This window comes from Phaethon lepturus, unplaced genomic scaffold (genome assembly GCF_000687285.1).
Source record: "Phaethon lepturus isolate BGI_N335 unplaced genomic scaffold, ASM68728v1 scaffold15120, whole genome shotgun sequence".
Classification (NCBI taxonomy): domain Eukaryota; kingdom Metazoa; phylum Chordata; class Aves; order Phaethontiformes; family Phaethontidae; genus Phaethon; species Phaethon lepturus.
The window spans coordinates 233,375-258,983 of record NW_010511340.1 but is presented as its reverse complement, the minus strand read 5'-3'; the positions used below and the strand labels follow the sequence as shown (position 1 = coordinate 258,983).

At 36.6% G+C, this 25,609-nt stretch overlaps 1 protein-coding gene across 1 annotated transcript in view; it reads left to right on the top strand.

Moving 5' to 3' along the window:
• TTN (titin) overlaps positions 1–25,609 on the top strand; it is a 244,575-nt gene that overhangs the window by 3,293 nt on the left and 215,673 nt on the right. The window contains exons 3-32 of the mRNA XM_010283656.1: positions 3,451–3,654; positions 4,401–4,688; positions 5,462–5,550; positions 5,641–5,885; positions 7,604–7,892; positions 8,136–8,288; positions 8,752–8,871; positions 9,825–9,962; positions 10,657–10,794; positions 11,275–11,412; positions 13,096–13,371; positions 13,485–13,610; positions 14,778–15,059; positions 15,347–15,412; positions 15,909–16,167; positions 16,477–16,537; positions 16,651–16,863; positions 17,572–17,714; positions 18,375–18,580; positions 18,695–18,925; positions 19,464–19,708; positions 20,438–20,661; positions 20,779–20,943; positions 21,046–21,214; positions 21,721–23,411; positions 23,510–23,791; positions 24,065–24,331; positions 24,480–24,752; positions 24,858–25,121; positions 25,221–25,481. Of these exons, the coding sequence (XP_010281958.1) occupies positions 3,451–3,654; positions 4,401–4,688; positions 5,462–5,550; positions 5,641–5,885; positions 7,604–7,892; positions 8,136–8,288; positions 8,752–8,871; positions 9,825–9,962; positions 10,657–10,794; positions 11,275–11,412; positions 13,096–13,371; positions 13,485–13,610; positions 14,778–15,059; positions 15,347–15,412; positions 15,909–16,167; positions 16,477–16,537; positions 16,651–16,863; positions 17,572–17,714; positions 18,375–18,580; positions 18,695–18,925; positions 19,464–19,708; positions 20,438–20,661; positions 20,779–20,943; positions 21,046–21,214; positions 21,721–23,411; positions 23,510–23,791; positions 24,065–24,331; positions 24,480–24,752; positions 24,858–25,121; positions 25,221–25,481 (7,506 nt within the window). The remainder of the gene's footprint in view (positions 1–3,450; positions 3,655–4,400; positions 4,689–5,461; positions 5,551–5,640; positions 5,886–7,603; positions 7,893–8,135; positions 8,289–8,751; positions 8,872–9,824; positions 9,963–10,656; positions 10,795–11,274; positions 11,413–13,095; positions 13,372–13,484; positions 13,611–14,777; positions 15,060–15,346; positions 15,413–15,908; positions 16,168–16,476; positions 16,538–16,650; positions 16,864–17,571; positions 17,715–18,374; positions 18,581–18,694; positions 18,926–19,463; positions 19,709–20,437; positions 20,662–20,778; positions 20,944–21,045; positions 21,215–21,720; positions 23,412–23,509; positions 23,792–24,064; positions 24,332–24,479; positions 24,753–24,857; positions 25,122–25,220; positions 25,482–25,609) is intronic.

Genomic DNA, 25,609 nt, shown 5'->3' with positions numbered 1-25,609 from the left:
CTGCTGATGGAATTGTATTGTCTTACAGGCATTAGCAATATGATGATTCACATACCGTAAAACACTACCCAGATGCTCTGTGACAGGTGCAAAAACATGATCTGTCCAACTGTAAAGATCTCTGACATCTATGGTCCACTGTGGTTCATTCCTTGGTCCCTTTGGATAACAGTGGTTCACACAAGGTGTTTGAACATGTCCTGTAGTCTACATCCATGATATTTTTTCATGCCTTATTCTGTTATTTGGCTCTCTACTCTTCAGTTAATTGCCCTGACCTTCTCTTGTTGTCTGTATGCTGTAAATCATCTGTGAAATGTTTCTTTCCACTGATGTCTACAATACTTTTTATTATTACAAAGACATAAATATATCATTTGAACAAGTTAGGATGCTAATATTATGGCTCAATGTGTGATTTTGGTTGTTTTAATTTGTGTGATATCATGGAGTACTTGGGAGGGGAACTTGATTTCTTAATAAGATACAGCAGTTTTTCCAACATTATATACCATATTTGTATTTTAGTCCTGGATATCATGTGAGGCTCCTGTTAGCTTGTATTCACATTATGGGATTCTGGAATATCTTTCCTGCTCCAAAAGCATCCACCAAGTTTGTCAGATCTGACAGTGGCTTGGCATTTAGTTTTTCTAATGCATAAAAAATGTGAAAAAGTTATTTCTTGAACTAATTGCATAAATAATGGACTACACAGCTTTATTACGGTACATTGTCTGCCCTTCCTATCTGTCATGAATTATTGTGAATTTGAAATTCTGACTTTCTGATTATCTCTGATAGCACTGCCCTTTTATATACAAGTCAAGTATTAATACAGAGCTACAATTCAAACGTGAAGAGCCCATTTAATCTAAAAGCACCAAGAAGAGCTTAGCAACCACCTGAGATGCAATTTTTCAGTCTGTAGACTAGAACAAATGAATTGTACTGTTGTATCAGACTGTGAACTATGTGCCACATTACAAAGGTTTGATACCAGACAAAAATACCAAGTACCTCTGCCTGTGCTCACAAAGTGTAGAACACACAAACCCCATGATTAAAAGCAGTAAATGCCAGAGCAGCTAGGACATCATCAGAGGGGGAGCTCTACTGGGTGAGCAGTGACTGAGGGGACATGAGACAGCACATCACTGTTAAGAAAGCCTGCAATGCTGCTGACATTAGAATTGTACCCATCCTCATGTGCCCACAGTACTGATCAAGTATTGAATTTGTTCATAAAGGATTAACCTGTACTCTGTTTAACTTTTTTTGAACCAATGTTTTCAAGTAGTACCCAATGCAAGCCAGCTTGTACACTCTGCATGTTACTGAAGGCAGCACACAGATTGCATGCAGGTTTGGCAGTTCCTGTCATGTCATTTACTTAAGCAGGGAAGTTGAGGTACTTCAGGTTAATTTTCTTGGTTTTGGCAATAAAACTCAAAAAAGTCAAGGACAGTTTTAAAATGAAAAAGAATGTCCTAATAAATATTCAAATCATACTGTAATTGGCACATATAAAAGTAAGTCCTTACTCCATATAGTCCAGGCAAAAATATTTGTAACCTGAGGTGGATCTTACCTTTTAGTTTCCAGCTCTGTGGCGTGGGACTAGCAGAGTGCTAGTAAATTTGTGAAGTTGAGTTTCTTTTAATATGAATTTGGGCTCAGATTTTCAAAGTGGCTTCTCACTTTGGATCCCTTGAACATACCAGTTTGAGACATCAAAATAGACTCCATTTTTAAAAATGTAGGCCTTGTTCAACCTGCCACATGAATCCCTGTGTTTGCTAATCATCATATGATGCTGCACCAAGAAAATAAAACGTTTTGGCAATGTTTCAAGAAATTCACCATTGACAGCATGATTTTAAGCCTAGCTTAAAACATTTTGAAACTCACTTGGACAAATGTTGAAGACACATAGCTCTGGATGAATCAGTGGGATCTGCTGGATTCTTTGTTTATGGTGATAATGCCCAAATTGTCCTATACTAGTAGTACAAAATTGAATTATGCCAGTCCCATCAGGGCCATTTGAGAACTTGCATCTGTGAAATTAACAATGGCTAAATGTACTTTTACCCTTTTGATTTCTAATCTTCTCTAAAACTGGCCACATTCTCTTTCTCTCTCTGTTTCTAATTTGCACATGTCTAAAACATGAGTTTTTCAACCATGGGTAAAATTTAAAACTTTCCTAACCAAAAGTCTGGTGTGACTGCAGACAACTAGAAAAAGCTCCAGTCTACTTATCTCAGCTTCTCTTTCATTTTAATCTCACACAGTCATATTCCTGGCACATTAAAACCCCAAATAATTGAATGAGTTTATAGGAGGGATACTCTAAGAAAGGAAGCAGAATTCTGTGGTCCTGGAGTTTTCCAAACCACAGAGATTGGAACTGGGAAAATTAGAACAGCTGTAGTAAGTACAGTCTCAGATCTCATTTCTGAGCCCCTGTGCAGTGCAATTGGTGATTTGGCTTGAGTACATGAAGTAAATTTGCAGGGATTTTCATTTTGGAGAAATGGTGTTCTAGGACTACAAAAAAGATTTTGAGATGGAACTATCTCCTTAACTTAGCTGTTATCCTTATGTGGCTCATATAAAAATTTTACCTGTTCGCCAAATGGATTTCAGTTGCCCAGTAAAGAGTAGAGTAGTACTCTATTCAGTAAAGTTGGCTGAATAGAATACTGAGAAGATAATTTTCATTATGAATCTAAAATCACCATTTAAAGCTAAAAAACCAGCTTGTAGATACAGGTGAAACTCTTCTGACCAGAAGAGTCTTGCTCTCATGACCCTGACAACAAAACAATAATATATTTGGACAACAAAAGGTCAGCTGATTCCAGCTGATTGCTTTCCACCAAACTCAAACAGAATTCACTCCAGAAAAAAAGAAACAAAACCCCAAAACATTAATAGCACTTGATGTTAATGTCTATAACAGTCACTTTTTTTGTCACTTCATTTTCTAAAATAATTCAGTGTTAGGAAACTACTTAACTTGGTTGGAAGTTCTGATTTTTACTTTCTCTCCAAACTATTGGACTGGATGATTTTGTTAGCAATACTACTTAAATACTAGCAAATAAATAAAAAACCCAAATGTGTATGCATCAATTCATTCTTCTCATAATTTTGACGAACTTTTATTCCTCAACGGGATTGACAAACACTACAGTCCACTCATTGTTCAAGTGATTTCCGAAATGCAGTAGCCGGTGCAGTTGTCCTATTGCTCTGTGTATTTCAGAGACCTTTCTAAAAAGAAATTCCTTTACCACTGCGTCACTGGACTTATGCCATTTCCTGGTGCCTATGCCGTTACACTCTACTATAACTGTGTATACCTGAGTGAGTATTATAGTAATTTTGGATAACTGGCATTTCATAGCATCTTAATCTCCTTTTGTCTTCCTTTTACTTTAGGTTTCCCAGTTCCTGAGGTGAGCTGGTATCGGGATGGCCAGGTTCTCTCTGCTGCAACTCTGCCTGGTGTGCAGATCTCGTTTAGTGATGGCCGCGCTAAACTGGTGATCCCCACCGTGACAGAAGCAAACAGTGGAAGATACACCGTACAAGCCACCAATGGATCTGGGCAAGCAACTAGTACTGCTGAGCTACTTGTCACAGGTATCAAGCAGCTAAAGAAAGGCACCTCTCTGCTAGCAATGTGAGAAAGAGAGCGATAACAAGTGCCACAGATAATGAAAAAAGTTTGGATTTGAAGTATGTGATTAGCAAAGAAACAGCAAACAAATTCCTTTTCCTAAAGCAGTCTAGAATTCAGCATATATTCTCACTGGTCATTTCTAACAGCGTTCTTTACACCTTAACTGTATAGAGTTTAATCATAATCTTATAAACTCTTAATCATAATTGCTTAATGATTTCATAATATTGCTTAATAATTGCATAAACTTCTGGCTTAGCCCTGTATACTTCTGCTTATGTGATCTGTTACACTGGTTACATTCAAACTATGCATGAAAGAAAGGATAAAGTTCTGCAGGATGGAGCAGTTAATGATATAAATAAATTATATTTAACAGCATAGCTTACATAAAGGGCCATACCCAAGAGACTGCATTTACTATCTATGGTTATAATCAATGTATATTTAATTCTAGAAGGTGTGCAATTGTGGGCATAATCAGAAATATCAGAAAAATTAAACACATGAAAAAAGTTAAGGGTGTTTGCATTTTGTCAAACCAATCTCTAACGTTTTGAATGTTTGAGAAAGTAGTATCATCTGTCAGTATCATGTGAAGGAGAAATAGACCTTGTGCATTTCTAGTAATGAAAATATCTAGCCCTTACAGTTATTTTTAACAGACATTCTTGTTTTTCTATTTATTTCTTCAATAAAACTGCAGCTGGAACAGCACCACCAAACTTCTCACAACGACTACAAAGCATGACTGCAAGGCAGGGAAGTCAAGTTCGACTTGACGTGAGAGTGACTGGAATCCCTACACCTGTGGTGAAGTTCTATCGGGATGGAGTAGAAATTCAAAGCTCCCCTGATTTTCAAATTTTACAAGAAGGAGACCTTTACAGCTTAATAATTGCAGAAGCATACCCTGAAGACTCCGGTACCTATTCAGTAAATGCCACAAATAATGTGGGACGTGCTACTTCAACAGCTGAATTGCTAATTCAAGGTAATGGTGTTGAAGTTGCAAACCATGAGAATAGGAGAGCATTCATTGTTTTATGCCATTGTAATGGCACAATACACAGCACTTCATCAAAGTTATATCAGTAAGATCATTTATAACTTCTTTCTCCAAAGTTATTAACTTGCTGTGAAAAAGCAGTGTTTTGGTGAAATTTGCCAAAGATTTTTGTCTGAGAATTTAAAAGGACCTTTTCTCTGGAACAAATTTTCTTTAAACTGAGGCTACAGTAGACAGAAAAAAGTGTGGGATACTTTCAGTTGTTCTCATTTTGTTCTGTAGATTTCTCAACGTTCTATTTGTAAGCTGGCTTTTATAGAATAGTTATATGAGACTACGCAACTGTACCTGGTCTTGTAAATGAGCCTGGTAAGGATGAAAGTAGTTCTTAGGTAGAGAATTATAGCAGTGAATCATTCTACCCAGAGAAGTCTTGTTTGGATTTCATCTCAGTCAGGCTTCCAGACTGTGTGGTTATTTGAGAACCAGGACTGATTCTGAAGAATCTACAATAAATTTGGTTTGGTTTGGTTTGTGGTTCTTTTAATGACATAGTAATGCAGATATATTATTTCAGCTGTTTTCACAATTACCTGTCTATAGGTACTCCAGGAAAAACAGATGGTTGCTTAATTCATTCTCTGTTGTTTATATATATTTGTATATAATTGAGTATTCCAACTGACCATTTATTTCTGCAACTGATTGTTTTTTCTTGCTATACGCAATTCTCCTGACCATGTTTTCTCTTCCAAAAGGTGAGGAAGAAGCCGTTCCTGCAAAAAAGACAAAGACAATTGTTTCGACTGCTCAGATTTCACAAACAAGACAAGCCAGAATTGAAAAGGTATATTTTTCAAAAACGAAGCAGGTAAGGCTAAAATGTGGATGATTACTTCTACAGTATCTCAGACTTGTTTTCTTGATTTTATTGTAGAAGATTGAAGCCCACTTTGATGCCAGATCACTTACAAGTGTTGAAATGGTCATAGAAGGTGCAACAGCTCAACAGCTCCCACACAAAGCACCTCCACGAATGCCTCCTAGGCCTACATCAAAATCACCAACCCCACCAATAATTGCTGCAAAAGCACAAATGGCACGGCAGCAATCACCATCACCTGTTAGACAATCACCATCACCTGTAAGACATGTCAGAGCACCAACGCCCTCACCAGTAAGGTAAACTTATTATTCTTTCAAACAAAATTGCTTTTTGAATTGCTTTCATATATATCAGTAATGCTGTAGAATGAGAGCATAGCACAAAATGGAAGAATGCACTGACTTAGTACTGACTGAGTTTATTCTGACTGTGAGCTACAATGTGCTATATTTGCCACTGTAGAAGTGTGTGTCTCAAATAAATTTTCTATCCCATAAGGAAGAAAATCCTTTATAGAATAAATCCCATTTGACTGCTCTACAAACAGCTGAAGTAGCACTCAAAGCTCCAGGTTCATGATGAAAGAGAAGAAAACAGTAGAGCAGTGTCTCTTTATTATTTTAGATGAATAGAGAAAAGAGCAATGACACTTAGGTGGCAAACGGAATGGAAGGATATGCAAAAAAATGTGAAAACTTGTTCTATGTGTGTGCTGGTGATGACTGCAGAAATAGTGTTTTGGAGCTAGGCAAGGTAGATGTGGTTATGTAAAAAGCAAGTTTAGCTCTGCTGCGTAAAGTGTCTTGAAAGGGAGAGTGAGTGATTTGAAGAGCAGGGCTCATGGTCTGAGAGAGCCCAGGAGGTCTCAGCTGAGAGGCATATAAAGACAAAATAGCTTTGAAAGTCCTCAGCAACCTGAAGCAACAGCATCATGGAAGGAATGTCTCTAAGCTGAGTGCTCAGAACAGCCCTATTTAATTGTCAGAGCTAGTTATGCTGGTGAATTTTGCCTGATTGAGAATAACTTGCAAGGACAGGAAGAAATGGATTGATAGTAACTAGCAATAACTAACAAACTGCATAGATGAAAGCGTAATTCAATAGTGCCATCTAGAGTGCATATGGAAGAAGTTTGTACTCCCCTGCTAGTCAAACCACTTTTAGACATACAACAGTTTAGAAAATAAATGTAAAAATTAATATGATCCTGCTGCCCCCTACTGCTGCAATTTGTTAATGTTATCTGGGAAATGCAGCATAAAAAAATTCCACTCAAAGAAAATCTAAGTTAGAAAGCCCATTAAAGCATTTTGAAAAATGCTTTAAAACTTTCTGCTAGGACTGGAATTGTATTTTTGGAATATCAAAATTTAGAAACTAGCGCTTTCCAGGTGGCTACCAATTATTGTGGCTGAGATTTGTAAATGTAAGTATGGGAAAAAATATAGACCCTGAACAGAAGTTTACCTGAAGTCTGGACACGTGTATGGGTGACACATGGAAATGAGATGTGGTGCAAAAGTAGATACAGTTATGTTGTTGCTAGGTGGCTGCCACATGATATTTTTACAAAGAGCAGTTATACTAATAATTTTGTCTCTCTACAGAGACCTGACCACAAATACAAAATGTAATACTCACAGCCTGTAAGCCTTTTATATTATTCCTATTATGAGAATTAAGATAGAACAAATGGAAACTAATTATGGATTTCTTTACTTTAAATATATGTGTGCTTGAGTGAAATGCTTTTTGACATTTGCCCTTATTTCTTTTTGGAAATCTAACTAAGCTAATACAAAGATCTGTTACAGTTATGAGTATGACAAAAACACACATTAGGCATAATGTCAAAAACAGGTAAGTGTAATTTACAAGTAGAACACCTCAAAAACTTTTTAAAAATCAAACTACAAAGTACTGAAGATACTGTAAATGGGGAGCTGAAGTTGTTTATGTAGTTGTCATGGTATGACACTACATTAATTATTCGAATACTTAATTTTTTAATTAGGTCAGTTTCTCCTGCTGGAAGAATCTCCACCTCACCTATTAGACCAGTGAAATCTCCATCTCCAATCCGTAAAACACATGTAGTGACAACAGCTGGGGCCGAAGTCCTTCCTCCTTGGAAACAGGAAGGATATGCTGCAACCACAGAAACCCACATGAAGGAAACAAGAGTATCTACAAGTGCTACCCAAATAAGAACTGAAGAAAGATGGGAGGGGAGATACGGGGTCCAAGAGCAAGTTACCACTAGCGGTGCTACTGCTGGTGAGGTTGCGGCTGGTGCCAGAGAGGTAAAGTCTATTTTTGGAAAAAGCATTGGTTTTGCTGTATGTGTGGACTCATCATTGCTAAATAGATCTGCTAAATGGAATCTTAGAGGCTGTGAATAAACACATATGTGTGTCTGCTGTTGAGAGAGTTGTGCTGCAAATATTTAAATGTTTCTTTGCAACATTCTGTTTCTGTACTTGTTTTGTGCTTCTTCTGAATGTGTGCAAAATGTGAAAAAATGTCTTTTGATGTGACTAATATAGGTGAGAAAGGACAGTGAAAAAACAGCAGCTGTTGCTACAGTTGTTGCTGCTGTGGATCAAGCCATGGTGAGAGAACCAGCTCCAGGTGTTGTAGAACAAACTGCTAAAAGGACAGCAATGGCTGCAGTCCACGTTCAACCTGTTCAGGAGCAGGTAGAAATAGAGCACAGACACTCTATGATTTCCCCTTTATCCCTTCATCCAACATGCAAACAAGGCATGATTCACTGTGAGGAATTAACCAGATATTACCCAGTATACTGCAAAAGCATGCGTACCTATAAAGGAATGCTCGTGGATCACTTATTCCATTGCTTTCTGTCATAGCAGGATTGAACTAATTATTCTTAAACTGTTTTTAAGTTTAAGAATGCCTTCTATGAAAGTGATCCTGTATTCTTCCTTGTCATTTATTCTCTAACATTATTCTTACACGGATGAAGTTTTTCCTCTAATATCTCATTTATAATTTCCCCACTAGGAATAAAATAATTCTCCCTTAGTATTTTTCCTTCACTTGCATTCCTCTCTTATTTTTCCTTCTTTTCTTTTGATGATCAATTTGTTAAAATGGATTTTAAGGCTTTATTTTTTTGTTTGTTGCTATAAAAATCAGATGAGAAAGGAGGCAACGGTAGTAGTTACCAGTGATAAAGCCACAAAACAAACAGTCATATCGAGAACTAGAGAAGGAATTGTTACTTCACAAGAACAAAGGCACATCTCTCATGAAAAGGTGAATACAGATGTTACCTATGACTGTCATACCCTACCTTGTTCAAAAATCTAATACCTCATCAAAAAGACATGCCTATGAACAAGACAAATTACATACTGTAATATTATCTTTTCCTTTTATATATATGTTCAATCTTCTAGTTTACATTGCTGTCATTCTCCTATCTGTCCTTGATGATGACCGTATATCCTTTTTTTTTCCACTTTCATTATTAATACCTAAGAATGTGATAGACAAAATTGCAAAACATCAACCTAGAAAAAGATCTATTTTTTATATATTGTATGGTGATTTACTAGATAGTATTCTCAATTATTTAAAGCATTGACATGTAGGAAATACTTCTTAAATTTTTCTTTTTTTTCTGATTGTGTTTCTAAGCTTGACATTTGTAGCCTGCTTTGCTTTTTGACAGCACAGTGGGTCAGAAAAAGGAGGAAAAACTCGTTCTGCATTAAAATCAGTTTTGAAAATACTGATGAGTGATTGGAATTCAAATAATTTTAGCATGTGTTTTATCAGACAAATGTGATTTAATGGAAGACCAGCTTTTATAGAGAAATGTTACTTTTGCATTTTAGCTGAAATGCAATACATCTGAACTTCTTGGCAAAGTGAAAGTTACTTAAAACTTGTTTTTAATACCCTAGACTTTCTCAAACTCACTGACGCAGGACAGTTTTTCTCTGATCCAATTTTTTTAATAACTGCTTTTAGTAGCAAAGCAAGCATTTGTGGAATGTTTTATTATTTTTATGCTAAATGTATATACATCTTACAAAAAGTGTGTTTATGTTGTTATTGTTTCCAGACAAGATGATTTTGAAATCCAGAGTTTGTAATTTTTCCTCCTTTTCATTTGTATCCTCTTTTCCAAATGGATCAAAAAAGTCACATACCTTACATTTAAAAAACACATCATTTAAACTTCTTTATTTGTAAACATCCAGGTGAGAAAAGAACCAGAGAAGACTCCAGTACCCACAGTAATAATTGCCACAGACAAAGCTAAAGAACAAGAAAGAATATCAAGAGCTAGAGAAGAAATATCTACCAGACATGAGCAAGTGCACATTGCTCATGAAAAGGTAAGTAAATGTTACAGCTCATGGTTATACTCTAAAAAGTTTATAAAACCTCATTCTTCATCAAATGTGCTACGTATCTTTTCTCTGCTTCTTTATGAAGAGAAGATTACAAGATGAAAACTTTATAAAGCAAGGTATTTCAGATATAGGCCCAGCATTGCAGGTGCAGTTCTACTGACTTCCTAGCAGCTCTGTCTATAAAGGAAGAGTGCAGCTGCCTGTCCTACAGATCCTTTGTGCATTATGACTTTTATTGCCAGAATACTTGGAATTTCATCTGATGCTTAATGACCTTTGCTTTTTGTCTGAAGGTAGATTTCTGAAGATAAATTGTAAAGGTTATCTCTCATGATATGATATTTATGTGTGGAGTTTGATTTAATGAAGTTCATATTTGTGTGAGGACTGAATCCATCTGCTAGGCCATATTGTGGAACCATGTGGAAGTGGGAAGATTCTTCACACACAGATAATGCAATATGTTAATGACTCTGGAAGCACCATTCAGCTAGCATATAAGATAGGCTATAACTTGTTCTGTACAAAGGAATTATTTAATTATTTAATTTCTCAGGTGATGTTTTTCTGTTATTGATATACATTCTGAAACCTTATTCCACTTTCCTGAAAAGCTATGTAATTTTGACAACAGGCATAATTGATTACTATTATTTTTCTTCACCATAAAAACTAGATAAGAAAGGAAGATATGAAACCTTCTGTACCTAAGGTAGTAATTACCACTGATAAACCTAAACCGCCGGTCATAATATCGAAAAGTAAAGAAGGAATTGCTACCAAACAAGAACAAGTGAGCATAACCCATGAAAAGGTGAATAGCACTGTTACAACCATATTTGGTTTTTTTTATCCATCTTCTTTACAAACCTTATGTGTCTCTCAAAAAAATACTAACTATACATTTCCAGCTCATTTTTTTAAGATTTATTCCACTTACAATCTTTTAGAACTGCTGTTAATTAGACGACTTATTCCACCTCTATCTTTCTCTCCTAACTGTTTGCATTAATAGGATGCCCATAATTCTTTTCTGACTGACCTTTGGAATGGACTGACTGACTCCTGAAATGTTTTTTAACTTTTTTTAAAAAAATAATTATTTTTATTTAAATAGATATCAGGGTGTAACAATACTTATCAGTATACATACAATACAGAGCTGTGTGCAGTGCAGAAGGACCTAACTCCTTAATTCTCCTTCCCTGTTCCCATTCCAAAATGCTTTCCCATTGTTCAAATATCTTTCAAGATCATATGTAACTGAAACTTTTATTTCTGCTATAATAATTACATTAAAAAGGAAACTAAGAAAACTACTGTAGTTCCGAAAATAATTGCCACTGATAAAACCAAAGCACCAGTCACAGTGTCCAGAACTAGAGAAGGAATTACAGCCAAGAAAAAACAAATTAGTCTACCTCATGATCAGGTGAATATAGCTGTTGCAGATGTGAAATGTGCTGTTAGAATTTGGTTTGTCTGCAAACCTCACCTTTTAAGAGCTACTTGGGTACAATAGAATGCCCTCAAATTAATTCCTGATAGCATACCCATTAAGTGGGATGATTGTCAAGTAACAGAGTCAGTGTGATTACGTTTCTAGCGATAAAGAGGTTTATGTCTCACCTTATTAGGAAATGCCATTTTAAGACTACAGTCGGAATTCTCTGTGAAAGCCTACTCCCTAACAATGGCTTTCAAGTCATGTTCATTTCTGACTCTGCAATCTTTCTTCCTACAAGATGATTCCTTGCAATTTTATGGTTGTCAGATGAAACAACCTCTCTTTGAATTATATTGCTCTTTGCACAATACAAACTTTAACATCCATTCAAGTCTGTCCAGTTTATTACTTCTGACAATCATTTGTTGGTGCTGCTTTGTTCCAGCAGGACTCCCACAGTAGACAGGCTTTTCTATTACATATAGCCAGGAAATCTCGTATGTGGAAGATGAGCATAGTTGCCAACAGCTTTTATTTAAAGTCTACCTATCTACTTTGTTAGAAAGAGTATGGTACATTCATAAAATACTTTTATAAAGTATAATTAAAAGAGCATAGCATATAGAACTCACTCAGAGGAGTCAGACCGCTAAGAGATTACAGTTACTTTACAGTAAATTTAGGGCCAAATTCAAGTTGGTACAACCAATAATTTTGAAATTGGCAACGATACTGAATAAGAAGTCCCTATTACCTAAACACTACTTTAATAATAAAAGAAAATATCTGTAAATAATAAATCACATTTTGGCCTTGCTTAAGTTATTTTAGTTTAAGGTGATAATGATTTTTAAATCAGCATGAAATTATCTATTATCTGTCTATTTATCTATTACGTTTTTTCCCATCTACAAGGTATACTTTTCATATGCTGTGTTGCTACATCCAGATCAGTTATGACAGTAATAATAAACACTAGTAGTAATCATCCTATTACTTACTGTTGGCTAACTGGGCAGAAATTTGAACCCTGGTGACATAGAAGTTGACAGTATTTATCAGTTATTAGAAAAAAATAAAAGTCCTGAAACAAATGCTTATTTACAATTTATCAGAAACCTTAGTTTTCCTCCTTTTGCAAAATAATTTAAAATAGATTAGCTCTGAATTAACAGATACGCCTGTGGTAGAAATGTTTATGGTTCTATTCCTTAGTAAATACATTCACATCAGATACTAGACACATTCTACATTTTTAGTAGCACCTAACAGTCATATGGAGCTGATGAGCATACTGACTTTAAAATTATGTGCCCATTTACATACCTGCTGTGCTCTTAGACAAGTAGCCATAATGTGACTATAAAGTATTAAAAGCGGGCTTGCATACAAATATTCATGTGTATCAAGCCCACAAGTGTAGATATTTTCTGAATATGCATAGATAGAGCTTGTAAAAAATAAGTCTCTATTTGAATCTACTGACTCTGAAGTGTATTTATGGGTGAACACTTTTGATGCTTGCATTACTACTTTTGCATATCTGTGCACTCTCTCTTTGTCTGGAATATACTTTAGCAAACATTATATTTATAACTATTTGCTAGATATGCAAACCTTTAATCTAATGATGAATATTTGTATAAATTCTGCCAATGTTACCTGTAGGCTGAAGCTGGAAAAAGGGCTGAAGCTGTAGCTACAGTTGTTGCAGCAGTTGATCAGGCACGTGTTCGATCACCCTGGGAACGTGAACAAGCAGATGAAGCTTATGTAAAGCAGAAAACTTTGGAATATGGCTATAAAGAGCACACTGTAACTGATCATGTTGCAGAGGCCCCAGCAGAACGTCATGTTGTCACTAAAGAAGTTAAAACTGCCTATGTTCCTCCTGAGAAACATATCTCAGCTGCTGAAAAGAAGGAAGTTCATATATCAACAGAGGTTAGACTCAGTTTACATTGCATTCTTTTCCAAAAACTATGTCCCAGTGAAATCTGTTTGAGTTTGGAGAACAGCATCACATTCTCAACAACTTTTTTCATTGCTTTGTGTAGATAAAAAGAGCAACAGAAACTAAGACTGAGAAAACAATTCATGTTGAACACCCGCGACCCCGCACAGCAAGTCCTCACTTCACAGTCTCCAAAATTGCTGTGCCTAAACCAGATCATACATATGAGGTAAGAAGTGAAAACTGTATCCAAGAAGAACAGCGTGGTGTTTATAATAACCAGTAGGTCACCCATTCCATTGGCTTTTCCTCCCACTCTTGTATGGTGCTTTCCCAAGAAGAAGAGTTGTACGCTCTCTGCAGTTGTTTTTGTTGGCTTGTTTGACTAATAAAGAGCAGTGCTGTAAGCAGACACATGAACTTCTAAAATGTGTTATGTAATTATTAGTTATTTAACCTAGATTTTCATCTGTTTACAGATGTACTTTCAATACTTCGTGTTGTACAGTGAAATATTAACATTTGTCATGCAGCTTATGTTTTTTAAAAAGCAGAAGTATCCTTCAGTCTTACTATGTGCATCAGTTCACTAGCACGTTGGAAACATTGTTTCTTTCTTCTTTGTATATTACTACATACTAAGCTAATTTTTGAATTAGAAAAAATCCAGTCTGCATAATATGACACCATTTTCAATGTTATTTTTTCCATTGTTCTGTTCAACTCCTTCACATAAAATCAAAAGGTCCCATTTAATTTTCTCATTCAAGAAGCATACTTTCTCTCTTCACCTGGGCTTTAAAAATGAGCTTTTTTTCCCCTCAAACATAATTAAACCCTATAAAAATTACCTAAAATATTTTTCTCTTTAAAGTTTTATGTATGTCTTTCAAAGTTATTACACCTACAATAACATTTTGAAATCTCTTCAGTTATTTTAATCACTGACAGTTATGTAATTTGTACTATTGTTTATTGCAGTATCAGAGTGATTAAATGGAAAGCTAAAGCTTCAAGTGAATAAACGTAGAGGACATTTCTTGTCTCGCACTTAAGGCTTCTTGACCACTTAAAGATCAAATTCTAAAGTAAAAAAAGAGAAAATATTTGAATGTTAGACATATCAAAAATAATGCAAGGATATTACATACCTATAATAATACAGGTATTATAATATACCTATTATAATATCCTATTGCAAGGATATTATAATATCTATGGTATTCTACTATTGCAATCTAAAACTAGAAGTCATTTTTGTATATATAGCTTTTGCAGTGTCAACAAGTAAGTAACTAAGGAAGCAACTGGTGCATATACAACCTGTTCAAGAAATATACTGTCTCCTTTGAAAACAAGGGAAAAAAGCTGTAACTCTTTCTCTTCCATTCCCTAGGTTTCAATAGCTGGATCTGCCATGGCTACTCTAGAAAAAGAGTTATCAGCTACTTCTGCTGTGCAAAAGATCACCAAGCCTGTGAAACCACCTCAGCTAAAGCCACATGAAGTCAGGATAAAAGCAGAGCCAGTTGCTCCTCCACAGTTTCCCTTTGGAGAGGCTGCTGAGACCTATAAAAGTCGCTATGATGTTGAGACTAAAAAAGAGGCAGGTGTAAGCATTAGAGGTGAAGCAGTGCGGGAAGAACACTTGGTGTTGCGGAAAGAAGGTGAAGCAAAGGTATGTTATTAAGCACATTTCCATCACTTTGACTGACTTTCGTCTTAAAAACATAGCATAGCCTCACTTGTTTGCTGTTTCCTCATTGCAATTTTCCACTTTTACAGCATTCTACTGACTTTTATTTTTGTTGTTTTACACAAATCCTTCTAAGGACCTAATATTTACCTATGACAAACAAAGAGTTCTCTTTACCTAATTTCTTTCCTTATCTGAATTCTGCTGTTTATGTCCTTGGCTTTGCTAGGTGTTTAACTGTGTGTTTAACTGTGCTTTAAACAACCTAGGTGACAGAAACTGCCAGAGTTCCTGTGCCTGCAGAAATCCCTGCTACTCCACCCACCTTAGTCTCAGTAAGTAATCTGTATGTTGATTAGGGGAATTACACTATGTTTTCACTCGTCTGTATTCTAACTTTTCTCTTTGAAAACCTGACCATGAAAATTTGAATTTATTTAATCTTTTTAAGTCTGTATTAGACTTACTCAGCCATACAGTTTAGCTCTGATATAAACTCTTCTGAATGTCTGTTATGGGGGTGATTCTTGACCATTATGTCACGTAGTAGGTTGACCTTTGCTGCAGTGAAACAACTTCTCACCATGATCTGCATAAATATCAACCTACCTTTTCATTTTCTTGTTAGTAACAGTAGTGTTCAGAGATCCCAAATCCAGTTTGAAATACTTCCCTTTGGAAGAGACCTCTCTTTTCCTGGATACACTGCTGAAAAGAACACTGTTTTGAAGCAGATGTTAAATTTTTCATTCAAAAAGGTTTTAATTGTTTAAATGCCTGTTTAGTAGTGAGAATGTATACTGACTGTGATACTTATTTTTTGCCATACAGGGCCTCAAAAATAAGACTGTGACTGAAGGTGAGTCTGTCACTCTGGAGTGCCATATCGCTGGTCATCCTCAGCCTATCGTGACATGGTACAGGGAAGACTACAAGATTGAGAGTTCAATGGACTTCCAGATCACTTTCAAAGCAGGACTTGCTCGCCTTGTTATTCGTGAAGCCTTTGCAGAAGACAGTGGAAGATTTACCTGCACTGCCACTAATAAGGCTGGGAGTGTCAGCACATCTTGCCACTTATACGTGAAAGGTAACTGTATTTATCACTGTAGGAAGATTATAATTTTGTTAACTGCATGTTACCTGTAATGTCACTTAGCCATTTTGTCAGGTCCCAGGTAGAACATATACTTTGAATTGTATTCCAGGACTGTTAGGTAACAGGGCTGTAAGAATATGAGGGAAGGGCCAATTACGGGCCAATAGAGATCCTTAACTTGCTTCCTGGCCTTATGAGCCAACTAACTGCTTAACCTTCTCTCTCGTGGTGTCAACTAAACTCACTGTTTAAGCACTACTAAAGTATTTTAAAATCCACTATATCATATTTGCCTTGCAGTTTCAGAAGAAATTGAGACTCGAGAAACCATTTCTGAGAAGGCTATAACAGAAGAGAAACGGTAAAGTTACTTTCATCAACAGACTGCTTCTACTGCGGTCATTAGTTTCTTACAGTCTGTTTATGAGAGCTTCAGACATTAGCTCACTTACCTGCACTGGAATCTTATTTCAGCTATGTGGAGACAAAGGACATTGTAATGGAAGATGTCTCTGCTGCAGCAGAGGAAGTATTGGGAGAACCCATACCTCCTTTCTTCATAAGAAAACCCATAGTACATAAATTAATTGAAGGTGGGAGCATTATTTTTGAATGTCAAGTAGGGGGCAACCCGAAGCCACATGTCTACTGGAAAAAAGGTGGAGTTCCTTTAACGACTGGCTACAGGTACTTCGAATACAATGCACAAAAATTATTTAAACATTTTTAAAGAATATTTAATTGACAGTACCATAATTTTGATTCCCTTAGTGATGCTGAGTCAAATAACATCACTAATTTCTGTGAAATTTTATTTTTTAAATGGGAAAATCATGGCATCATGTCTTAATGTGAGACTTTAGGGGCTGCTTAGTTTTAAAATACAAATATTCAAAAGATCATAAAAAGAGAAATGCTACATATCCTTAAAAACAAATCAGGAAGAAGTTTTGCATTTGTTTTATTCTGTTTATGCAATGTTTGCATTCTGTCTATGCAAATGCTGTCTATAGAAAGCAACACACTTTCTAATAGAGAAAAAAAAATACATTTGTAGCACTCCTGAAATATATCATGCTATAATGACCCATATGTGCACACAGAATATACTGTGTCTGATAACTAGATCTCTGATATTTCAGTATTGCTGCTTGCATTCCATTAATTTTAGTGACAACAGAAAGAAAGTACATGTGTATTCTAGTTTCAGCATGGTTACTTATCCTATGCCATTCTGCAGATTCATTGAATGAGAATTGCCTGCAAAAGTTTCTCTTTTTTTTTGACTTGTACTGGTTAGGATTGATTCTGATTAATTGTATAACTAAAAGCAAACTCGCTAAAAAGTTTGTTCATCAGAATTCTAGAGAGCTTGTACTTTTATGTTTCCTATAGATACAAAGTGAGTTACAAAAGAGAAACCGGGGAATGCAAACTTGAAATTTCCATGACTTTTGCCGACGATGCCGGAGAATACACTATTGTTGTTCGTAATAAACATGGAGAAGCTTCTGCAACGGTCTCCTTACTAGAAGAAGGTATGTTGTAGATTAAAGAAATGGGAAAAATATTTCTTAAAATTAATTTAAAATGGGAAAAAGATTTTAAATTGAGATGAATATTCTTTGCAGCTTAGTTTGGTCAATTCAAGAAACATAAAGGGAGATCTGATTGCTCTGTTTCTACACGACAGAGTATTTGACATCACGTTCCTGAAGGATTTATATTCTTTGCTAGATGTGTATCCACAGGAACCTCCTTCTGTTGACATCCATAACAGTCTACATAACATAAGACATTCAGAGAGTGATGTTGGGAAAAGAGGTTAATCAAGTAATAGGTTGTTCTATTACAGATAAAGGAGCTAACTTAATTTTTTTTTTCAACTGTCCTTGTAAAAATGCATGAAAGTTGCAGAAGACAGAGCCGTGGTGAAGAAATTGTAAATAGTCTCTACAGGTGCTTCCACTTTGAGAACTCGAACACCTAAACACCACAGTAAAACTTTTACCTCTTTCTAAAGTGCATATGAGGACATCAGTCTTTGCATTTTATTGCTCTTTGTATTTTATTGGCTCAACAGACAGAAACTCTTCTTGAATTACCAAAAACAGTAAAATAGATTTGTACTTGTTTTCTCTATCAATCCAGTGAAAACCACAAAAACTTACCAAAATTAACATGTTCTTAATTCTTAGCTGATTATGAAGCCTACATAAAATCACAACAAGAAATGATGTACCAAACTCAGGTGACTGCATATGTACAGGAACCTAAAGTGGCTGAGGTAGCCCCAGCTATTTCATACGGTGACTTTGAAAAAGAATATGAAAAAGAACAAGCCCTAATTAGGAAGAAAATGGCAAAAGATACAGTGATGGTCAGAACTTTTGTAGAAGATGAGGTATGTACACCACTCCATACTCATCTTGTATATTGACATTTTACCAGTACAAGTCAGTTCTTTACAAGGTCATTATCTGACACACAGAACTAATGATCTTGCTTTTCTGTATAGGAATTCCATATTTCTTCTTTCGAAGAAAGACTTATCAAGGAAATTGAACTCAGAATTATTAAGACCACCTTAGACGAACTTCTCGAAGAAGACGGAGAGGAAATGATGGTTGATATTTCTGAATCTGAAGCTATAGAAGCAGGATTTGATTTAAGATTAAAGAATTACAGAACCTTTGAAGGGACAGGAGTTACTTTCCATTGCAAGACAACTGGATATCCATTGCCAAAGGTATCCCAAACCTGTATGACATAAATATATTTAAAAACCCATCTGTTGCTCTGCTTGAAAAATCCCTTAACATCTCATTGTCATGCATTCTACATTCTGCATAGAAAACAGCAAATCTCAAAAGAAATCCAGTCTTTTGTTTTGATATCAAGCTGAATTTTCATTTTGTCCATTATTAGAACGGTGTTATGTTGGTTAGCCAATTCAGAAGTAGGTTAGATTTACCCGTTAAGTTGGTCTTGCTTCTGAGTATCTCCAAGTTAGCCTACAGAAGTGGGGGACACAGTGGCAAGTCTGGTCTAGGTCACTTTGTTCTTCCTCAAAATGGGCTTTCTATCTGTTTCAGGCTACTGTGAAAGCATGTTACTTTAGTCTTACTTATTTCATGTAAAAAAATTAATGTTAACACATATACATGGGCTGTGACAACGCATCAGCTGAAAAACAGGAAGTTGTAATATGTTGTATGGATGGGTCATTACTGGATCTTTGTCTTTAGGAGAGCTCACATAGCATTCCACTGTTTCTTTCCATGCAGATTGCATGGTACAAAGATGGTAAGCGGATAAGACATGGAGAGCGCTACTACATGGAAGTTCTGCAAGACGGCAGTGCCAGTCTGCGTTTGCCTGTTGTTTTACCTGAAGATGAAGGAATTTATACTGTCTTTGCCAGTAATATGAAAGGAAATGCCATTTGCTCAGCAAAACTCTACGTTGAGCCAGTTGCACCCACAGCAACTCCAGGTTATATGCCAGGACCAGAAGTTATGAGAAGATACAGGTAGGTACACCGTAATATATAAATTTCATTACTTCAGTCTGCTATGATAGACAATCCAAAAACTAATTACACAGCAGCTAAACAACTTCACTTATTGTAGTTTGCAAACCTCTAGAGAAGTTCTAAATGCTGTTTTCATGGTTTATATTGATTTATGTGCCAACTCTTTGTCTGATTTGCCTTCTTAATGAGGAATGTAGTTCCCAGAGTACCATCATTCACATGCATATCCAGCCACAGTATCAGATTTACAACCTCAGCAACCATATTTATTTCCTAAAGTACTCATGTTTTGGACAAAAAAATTCTTCTGCACTTGGAGTTTTAGTACTATGTGCAACTCTTACTTCCCATCCTTGAAATAGCTATATTTCTATGAAAGAAAAAATTCAGTGTTGCCATGTACTGGGTTCTGTCTCCATATACATACACACACATGCGCAAACATACACAGAATTACATCCATAGCTTTACAGTATCCAAACCCAAAAAATTTCTCTGGCTGTGGTGTATCCTAGTACTATTCAGCTATACAAATTCCTGCCCAAAACCCTAAAGAAAATTAACAACAAATAAAAATTAATTTTGTCACAGTTTCTCACATAGATAAATTAGCAAAATAATAATTTATTTACAGAGGTTAACTAAAGGCAAAAGTTGAACGCTGTTTATCATGTCAGGCCACTGCTATATGTTGTCATACACTTCTGTCTTATCTTTTCCTTCCAGGTCTATTTCTCCACGCTCTCCAAGCCGGTCTCCTGCCCGCAGTTCTCCTTCTCGTTCTCCTGCCCGCAGATTAGAAGAAACTGATGAAGGACAACTAGAGAGACTATATAAGCCAGTTTTTGTCCTGAAGCCTACATCATTTAAATGTTCACAGGGGCAGACAGCAAGATTTGACTTAAAAGTTGTTGGCAGACCTATGCCAGAGACATACTGGTTCCATAATGGTACATAAGCCTCATTTTCATCAACAAATAATCTTCAAAAACAATCTTGTATGCATTTGACATCTTGTTGAGACACTGTTTTGAGTGCAACTTTTTTCTTTTCATGCGTATCTGCAGGTCAACAAGTGGTTAATGACTACACCCATAAAATAGTGATTAAAGAAGATGGCACCCAGTCATTGATCATTGTTCCTGCTATGCCTGATGACTCTGGAGAATGGGCTGTAATTGCTCAGAATAGGGCAGGCAAAGCTTCAGTCTCAATGACACTGACTGTAGAAGGTATCTACTGTACATGCTATCTTTAGGAGGCTGAGGAGTGTTTCTTATTAAAAACCATGGTTCTGTCATTTCCTCTTCTGATAACTTACTCTTCTCTTTCAGCTAAGGAAGACCTAGTCAGACCACGCTTTGTGGAAAGGCTGAAGAATGTTAGCGTAAAGGAGGGCTCTAGACTGGAGATGGCAGTGAAAGCTACTGGTAACCCTAATCCTGACATTGTATGGCTGAAAAACAGTGACATCATTGTACCTCATAAATACCCCAAAATAAAGTAAGCATTTTTATTTTGCTTAAATAGTAAAGGAGTTAATAATCACCATCCTGCAAAGTGCCTCCTACATTATGCTGAATACCCTTGCTTCCATAGAAGGGATTCACTAAGGGCTTAGTCCAATGGCTACTGAAGCTACTAACAACTTTTGTATTGCAGCAAGGCTAAGAGGTATAAAATATCTTTTAGGACTCACTCAATTTTTTCCAGCTTGTGTATTTGTGTCTTTTGTATTCTGCAAAGCCAATGATTTTACAACAGATATTTGGGGAACCTTTATCTGTCTGTGATTTTGAAGAAAACTGCAGAAAAAACTGCCACTGAATTCAATGAAATGATTGATTTGATTCTTAGGCACTGCACTTATAAATGTAAATAAACATAAACAACATGTCTAATTCCTGCAGAGATTGGCTTTTGGAGGCTCTGACCTAATTTTGGAGAAGGGCACAAATGAATAACAAAGAAGTGCAAAACGGTTAAAAAAACATGTTTTAATATTTCAGGATTGAGGGAACCAAAGGGGCAGCTGCCCTTAAAATTGAAGCTACTGCTAGGCAAGATGCTGCATGGTATACTGCTACTGCTATCAATAAAGCTGGGCGGGACACTACTCGGTGCAAAGTAAATGTTGAAGTTGAACATGCAGAACCTGAACCAGAAAGGAGATTAATCATTCCAAAAGGAACTTACAAAGCCAAGGAGATTGCAGCACCAGAGTTAGAGCCTCTCCATTTGCGTTATGGTCAAGAACAATGGGAGGAAGGAGATCTCTATGACAAAGAAAAGCAACAGAAACCATTTTTTAAGAAGAAGCTCACATCTTTAAGGCTCAAGCAATTTGGACCAGCACACTTTGAGTGCAGGCTTACACCAATTGGTGACCCAACCATGGTGGTGGAGTGGTTGCATGATGGCAAACCCTTGGAAGCAGCTAACAGACTCCGCATGATCAATGAGTTCGGGTACTGTAGCTTGGACTATGGAGTAGCCTATTCCAGAGATAGTGGAGTGATCACTTGCAGGGCAACTAACAAATATGGTACAGACCATACATCTGCTACGCTGATTGTGAAGGATGAGAAAAGCCTTGTGGAAGAATCCCAGTTGCCAGAAGGCAAAAGGGGACTGCAGCGAATTGAGGAGTTAGAAAGAATGGCCCATGAGGGTGCTCTTCCTGCAGTTGCAGTGGACCAAAAGGAAAAACAAAAACCAGAAATTGTTTTGGTTCCTGAACCTGCAAGAGTTCTGGAAGGTGAAACAGCACGATTCCGCTGCCGTGTGACTGGCTATCCTTTGCCCAAAGTCAACTGGTACCTCAACGGACAGCTCATCCGTAAGAGCAAAAGGTTCAGACTCCGTTACGATGGAATCTACTACCTGGATATTGTGGACTGCAAATCATACGACACAGGAGAGGTGAAAGTCACTGCAGAGAATCCAGAAGGCTTTATTGAACATAAGGTGAGACTTGAGATCCAGCAGAGGGAAGACTTCAGATCTGTTCTTCGTCGTGCTCCTGAACCCAAACATGAACCTGTAGTGACAGAGCCTGGAAAACTTCTCTTTGAGGTACAGAAGGTAGACAAACCTGCAGAGGCAACAACCAAAGAAGTGGTGAAACTGAAAAGGGCTGAAAGAATCACTCATGAGAAGCTTTCAGAGGAATCTGAGGAACTGCGTAGTAAATTCAAGCGTAGGACGGAAGAGGGCTATTATGAAGCCATCACTGCCGTGGAACTTAAGTCTCGCAAAAAAGATGAATCATATGAAGAGATGTTAAAAAAGACAAAAGAAGAACTTCTTCACTGGACCAAAGAAATCCCGGAGGAAGAGAAGAAAGCACTTCCTCCGGAAGGCAAAATCACCATTCCAACATTCAAACCAGAGAAGGTTGAGCTTAGTCCAAGCATGGAGGCTCCCAAGATATTTGAGCGAATTCAAAGCCAGACTGTAGCCCAGGGGACAGATGCACACTTCCGTGTGAGAGTGGTGGGAAAACCAGACCCTGAGTGCCAGTGGTTCAAAAATGGTGTGCAGATTGAAAGGACTGATCGTGTGTATTGGTACTGGCCTGAAGATAATGTTTGTGAATTAGTCATCAGAGATGTGACTTCTGATGATTCTGCCAGCATCATGGTGAAAGCAGTGAATATAGCTGGTGAAACTTCTAGCCATGCTTTCCTGTTAGTACAAGGTAATTTAAATTCTCTTACTTTTATCTTACTGCTTATCATAGTGTGTTAAGTCTATAGAGCCAGTGCACTGTTGATTCATTGCATATTTTTTTTGCAGCCAAGCAGTTAATCAGCTTCACCCAGAAGTTACAAGATATTGTTGCTAAAGAGAGAGACTCCATGGCAACGTTTGAATGTGAGACATCAGAACCCTTCGTCAAAGTGAAATGGTTTAAGGATGGAATTGAGATTCATTCTGGAGACAAATACAGAATGCACTCAGACAGAAAGGCTCATTTTCTTTCTGTACTGGCAATTGAAATGTCTGATACTGATGACTACAGCTGTACGCTGGTAGAAGATGAATCCATAAAAACTACAGCAAAGCTTACTGTTGAGGGTAAGAAGCACACAGCTCAGTACCATTCAGTACTGTTAAAGTGAAATCAGCTTCAGGAAGAAATAAAACAATTTAAACTCATGTCTAATGCACTAAGAAATGTTCAGGCTGCTTTCGTATTCTTTGAATCTAGTAAGAAAGTTTGGAGATATATTTATGTAAAATGGTTACACCATATAGATATTTAATTCCTTAGGCTCATTTAATAAGAAATGTTTTCACCCGGGGCATCTAGTCAAGCTTATTCATGAATGTAATTATTTTTGCCTATAGGTGCTGTGGTTGAATTTATTAAAGAACTTGAAGATGTTGAAGTACCAGAATCCTTCTCAGGTGAACTTGAATGTGAGGTTTCCCCTGAAGATGTGGAGGGGAAATGGTATCACGGCAATGTTGAACTCACTTCTAATCATAAATACATGATTGCATCCCGCCGTGGTCGCCAAATCCTCACTATTAAAGATGTTAATAAAGATGATCAAGGAGAGTATAGCTTTGTTGTTGATGGAAAAAGGACTCACTGCAAACTGAAGATGAAGCGTAAGCATTTCTAATACTTATCTTGTCTATATATTATAGATTTGCTATATCTTAACATATGTTATTACACTATATCCCATATTGCCTTAATATTCAATATTCTGCTTATCTATTATTGAGGATTAACTAACTTAATTTCATTCCACAGCTCGTCCCATGGTTATTCTTCAAGGACTTACTGATCAAAAAGTCTGTGAGGGAGATATTGTACAACTTGAAGTTAAAGTCTCTCTAGAAAATGTGGAAGGTGTCTGGATGAAAGATGGTCATGAAATTCAATCAAGTGATCGCATTCACATTGTGTTGGATAAACAGTCACACATGTTGCTGATAGAAGATGCAACAAAGGAAGATAGTGGAACTTACTCTTTTACTGTTCCTGATCTTGGACTGTCAACCACTGGACAGATCACTGTGTACAGTAAGTCGTTATCATGATTTTGAAGGTGTGTTTTATTTTTGGGTCCTTTGGGATTATTTCTTAAAAGCATAGCTTTTCATGATGAATATTTTTGTAACTTGACAGGTGTGGAAATAGTGGTGCCTCTAAAAGATGTTCATGTAGTTGAAGGAACAAAAGCTATCCTCGAATGCAAAGTTTCAGCACCTGATGTGTCTTCCTCCAAATGGTACCTAAATGAACATCAGATAAAGCCTGATGAGCGTGTACAAGCTGTATGTAAAGGCACTAAACAGAGGCTAGTGCTTACCAGAACCCATGCATCAGATGAAGGACATTATAAGCTAATGGTTGGCAAAGTTGAAACAAGTTGCCATGTCACAGTTGAAAGTAGGTTTCCTTGAAGGTGTACAGTTCTTTGTGAAATTCTTTCTTTAAATACAAAACTGTAGAAACAACTGATACATTTGTAATGTATTCTTTTCATAGAAATTCGGATTATTAGAGGTCTTCATGATATTACCTGCACTGAAACACAGAATGTATCCTTTGAGGTCGAGCTCTCCCATTCAGGGATTGATGTAATTTGGCATTTCAAAGGCCAAGAGATCAAGGCTGGTCCTAAATATAAAATTGAAGCACATGGCAAAATGTATAAATTGACAGTGGTGAAGATGATGAAAGATGATGAAGGAGAATATGTATTTTATGCTGGAGAGAAGAAAACATCTGGAAAGCTTATAGTAGCAGGTTAGTAGGGTTTAAATCCAAAATTTTTATTTCACAGCAATTTAAAAACAATACTCAATGTACTGTATTTTGTAGTTGTAGCAACTGTGCTGTGTCTGTATTTTTTTTGTCTTTAATTTATCTTTTTT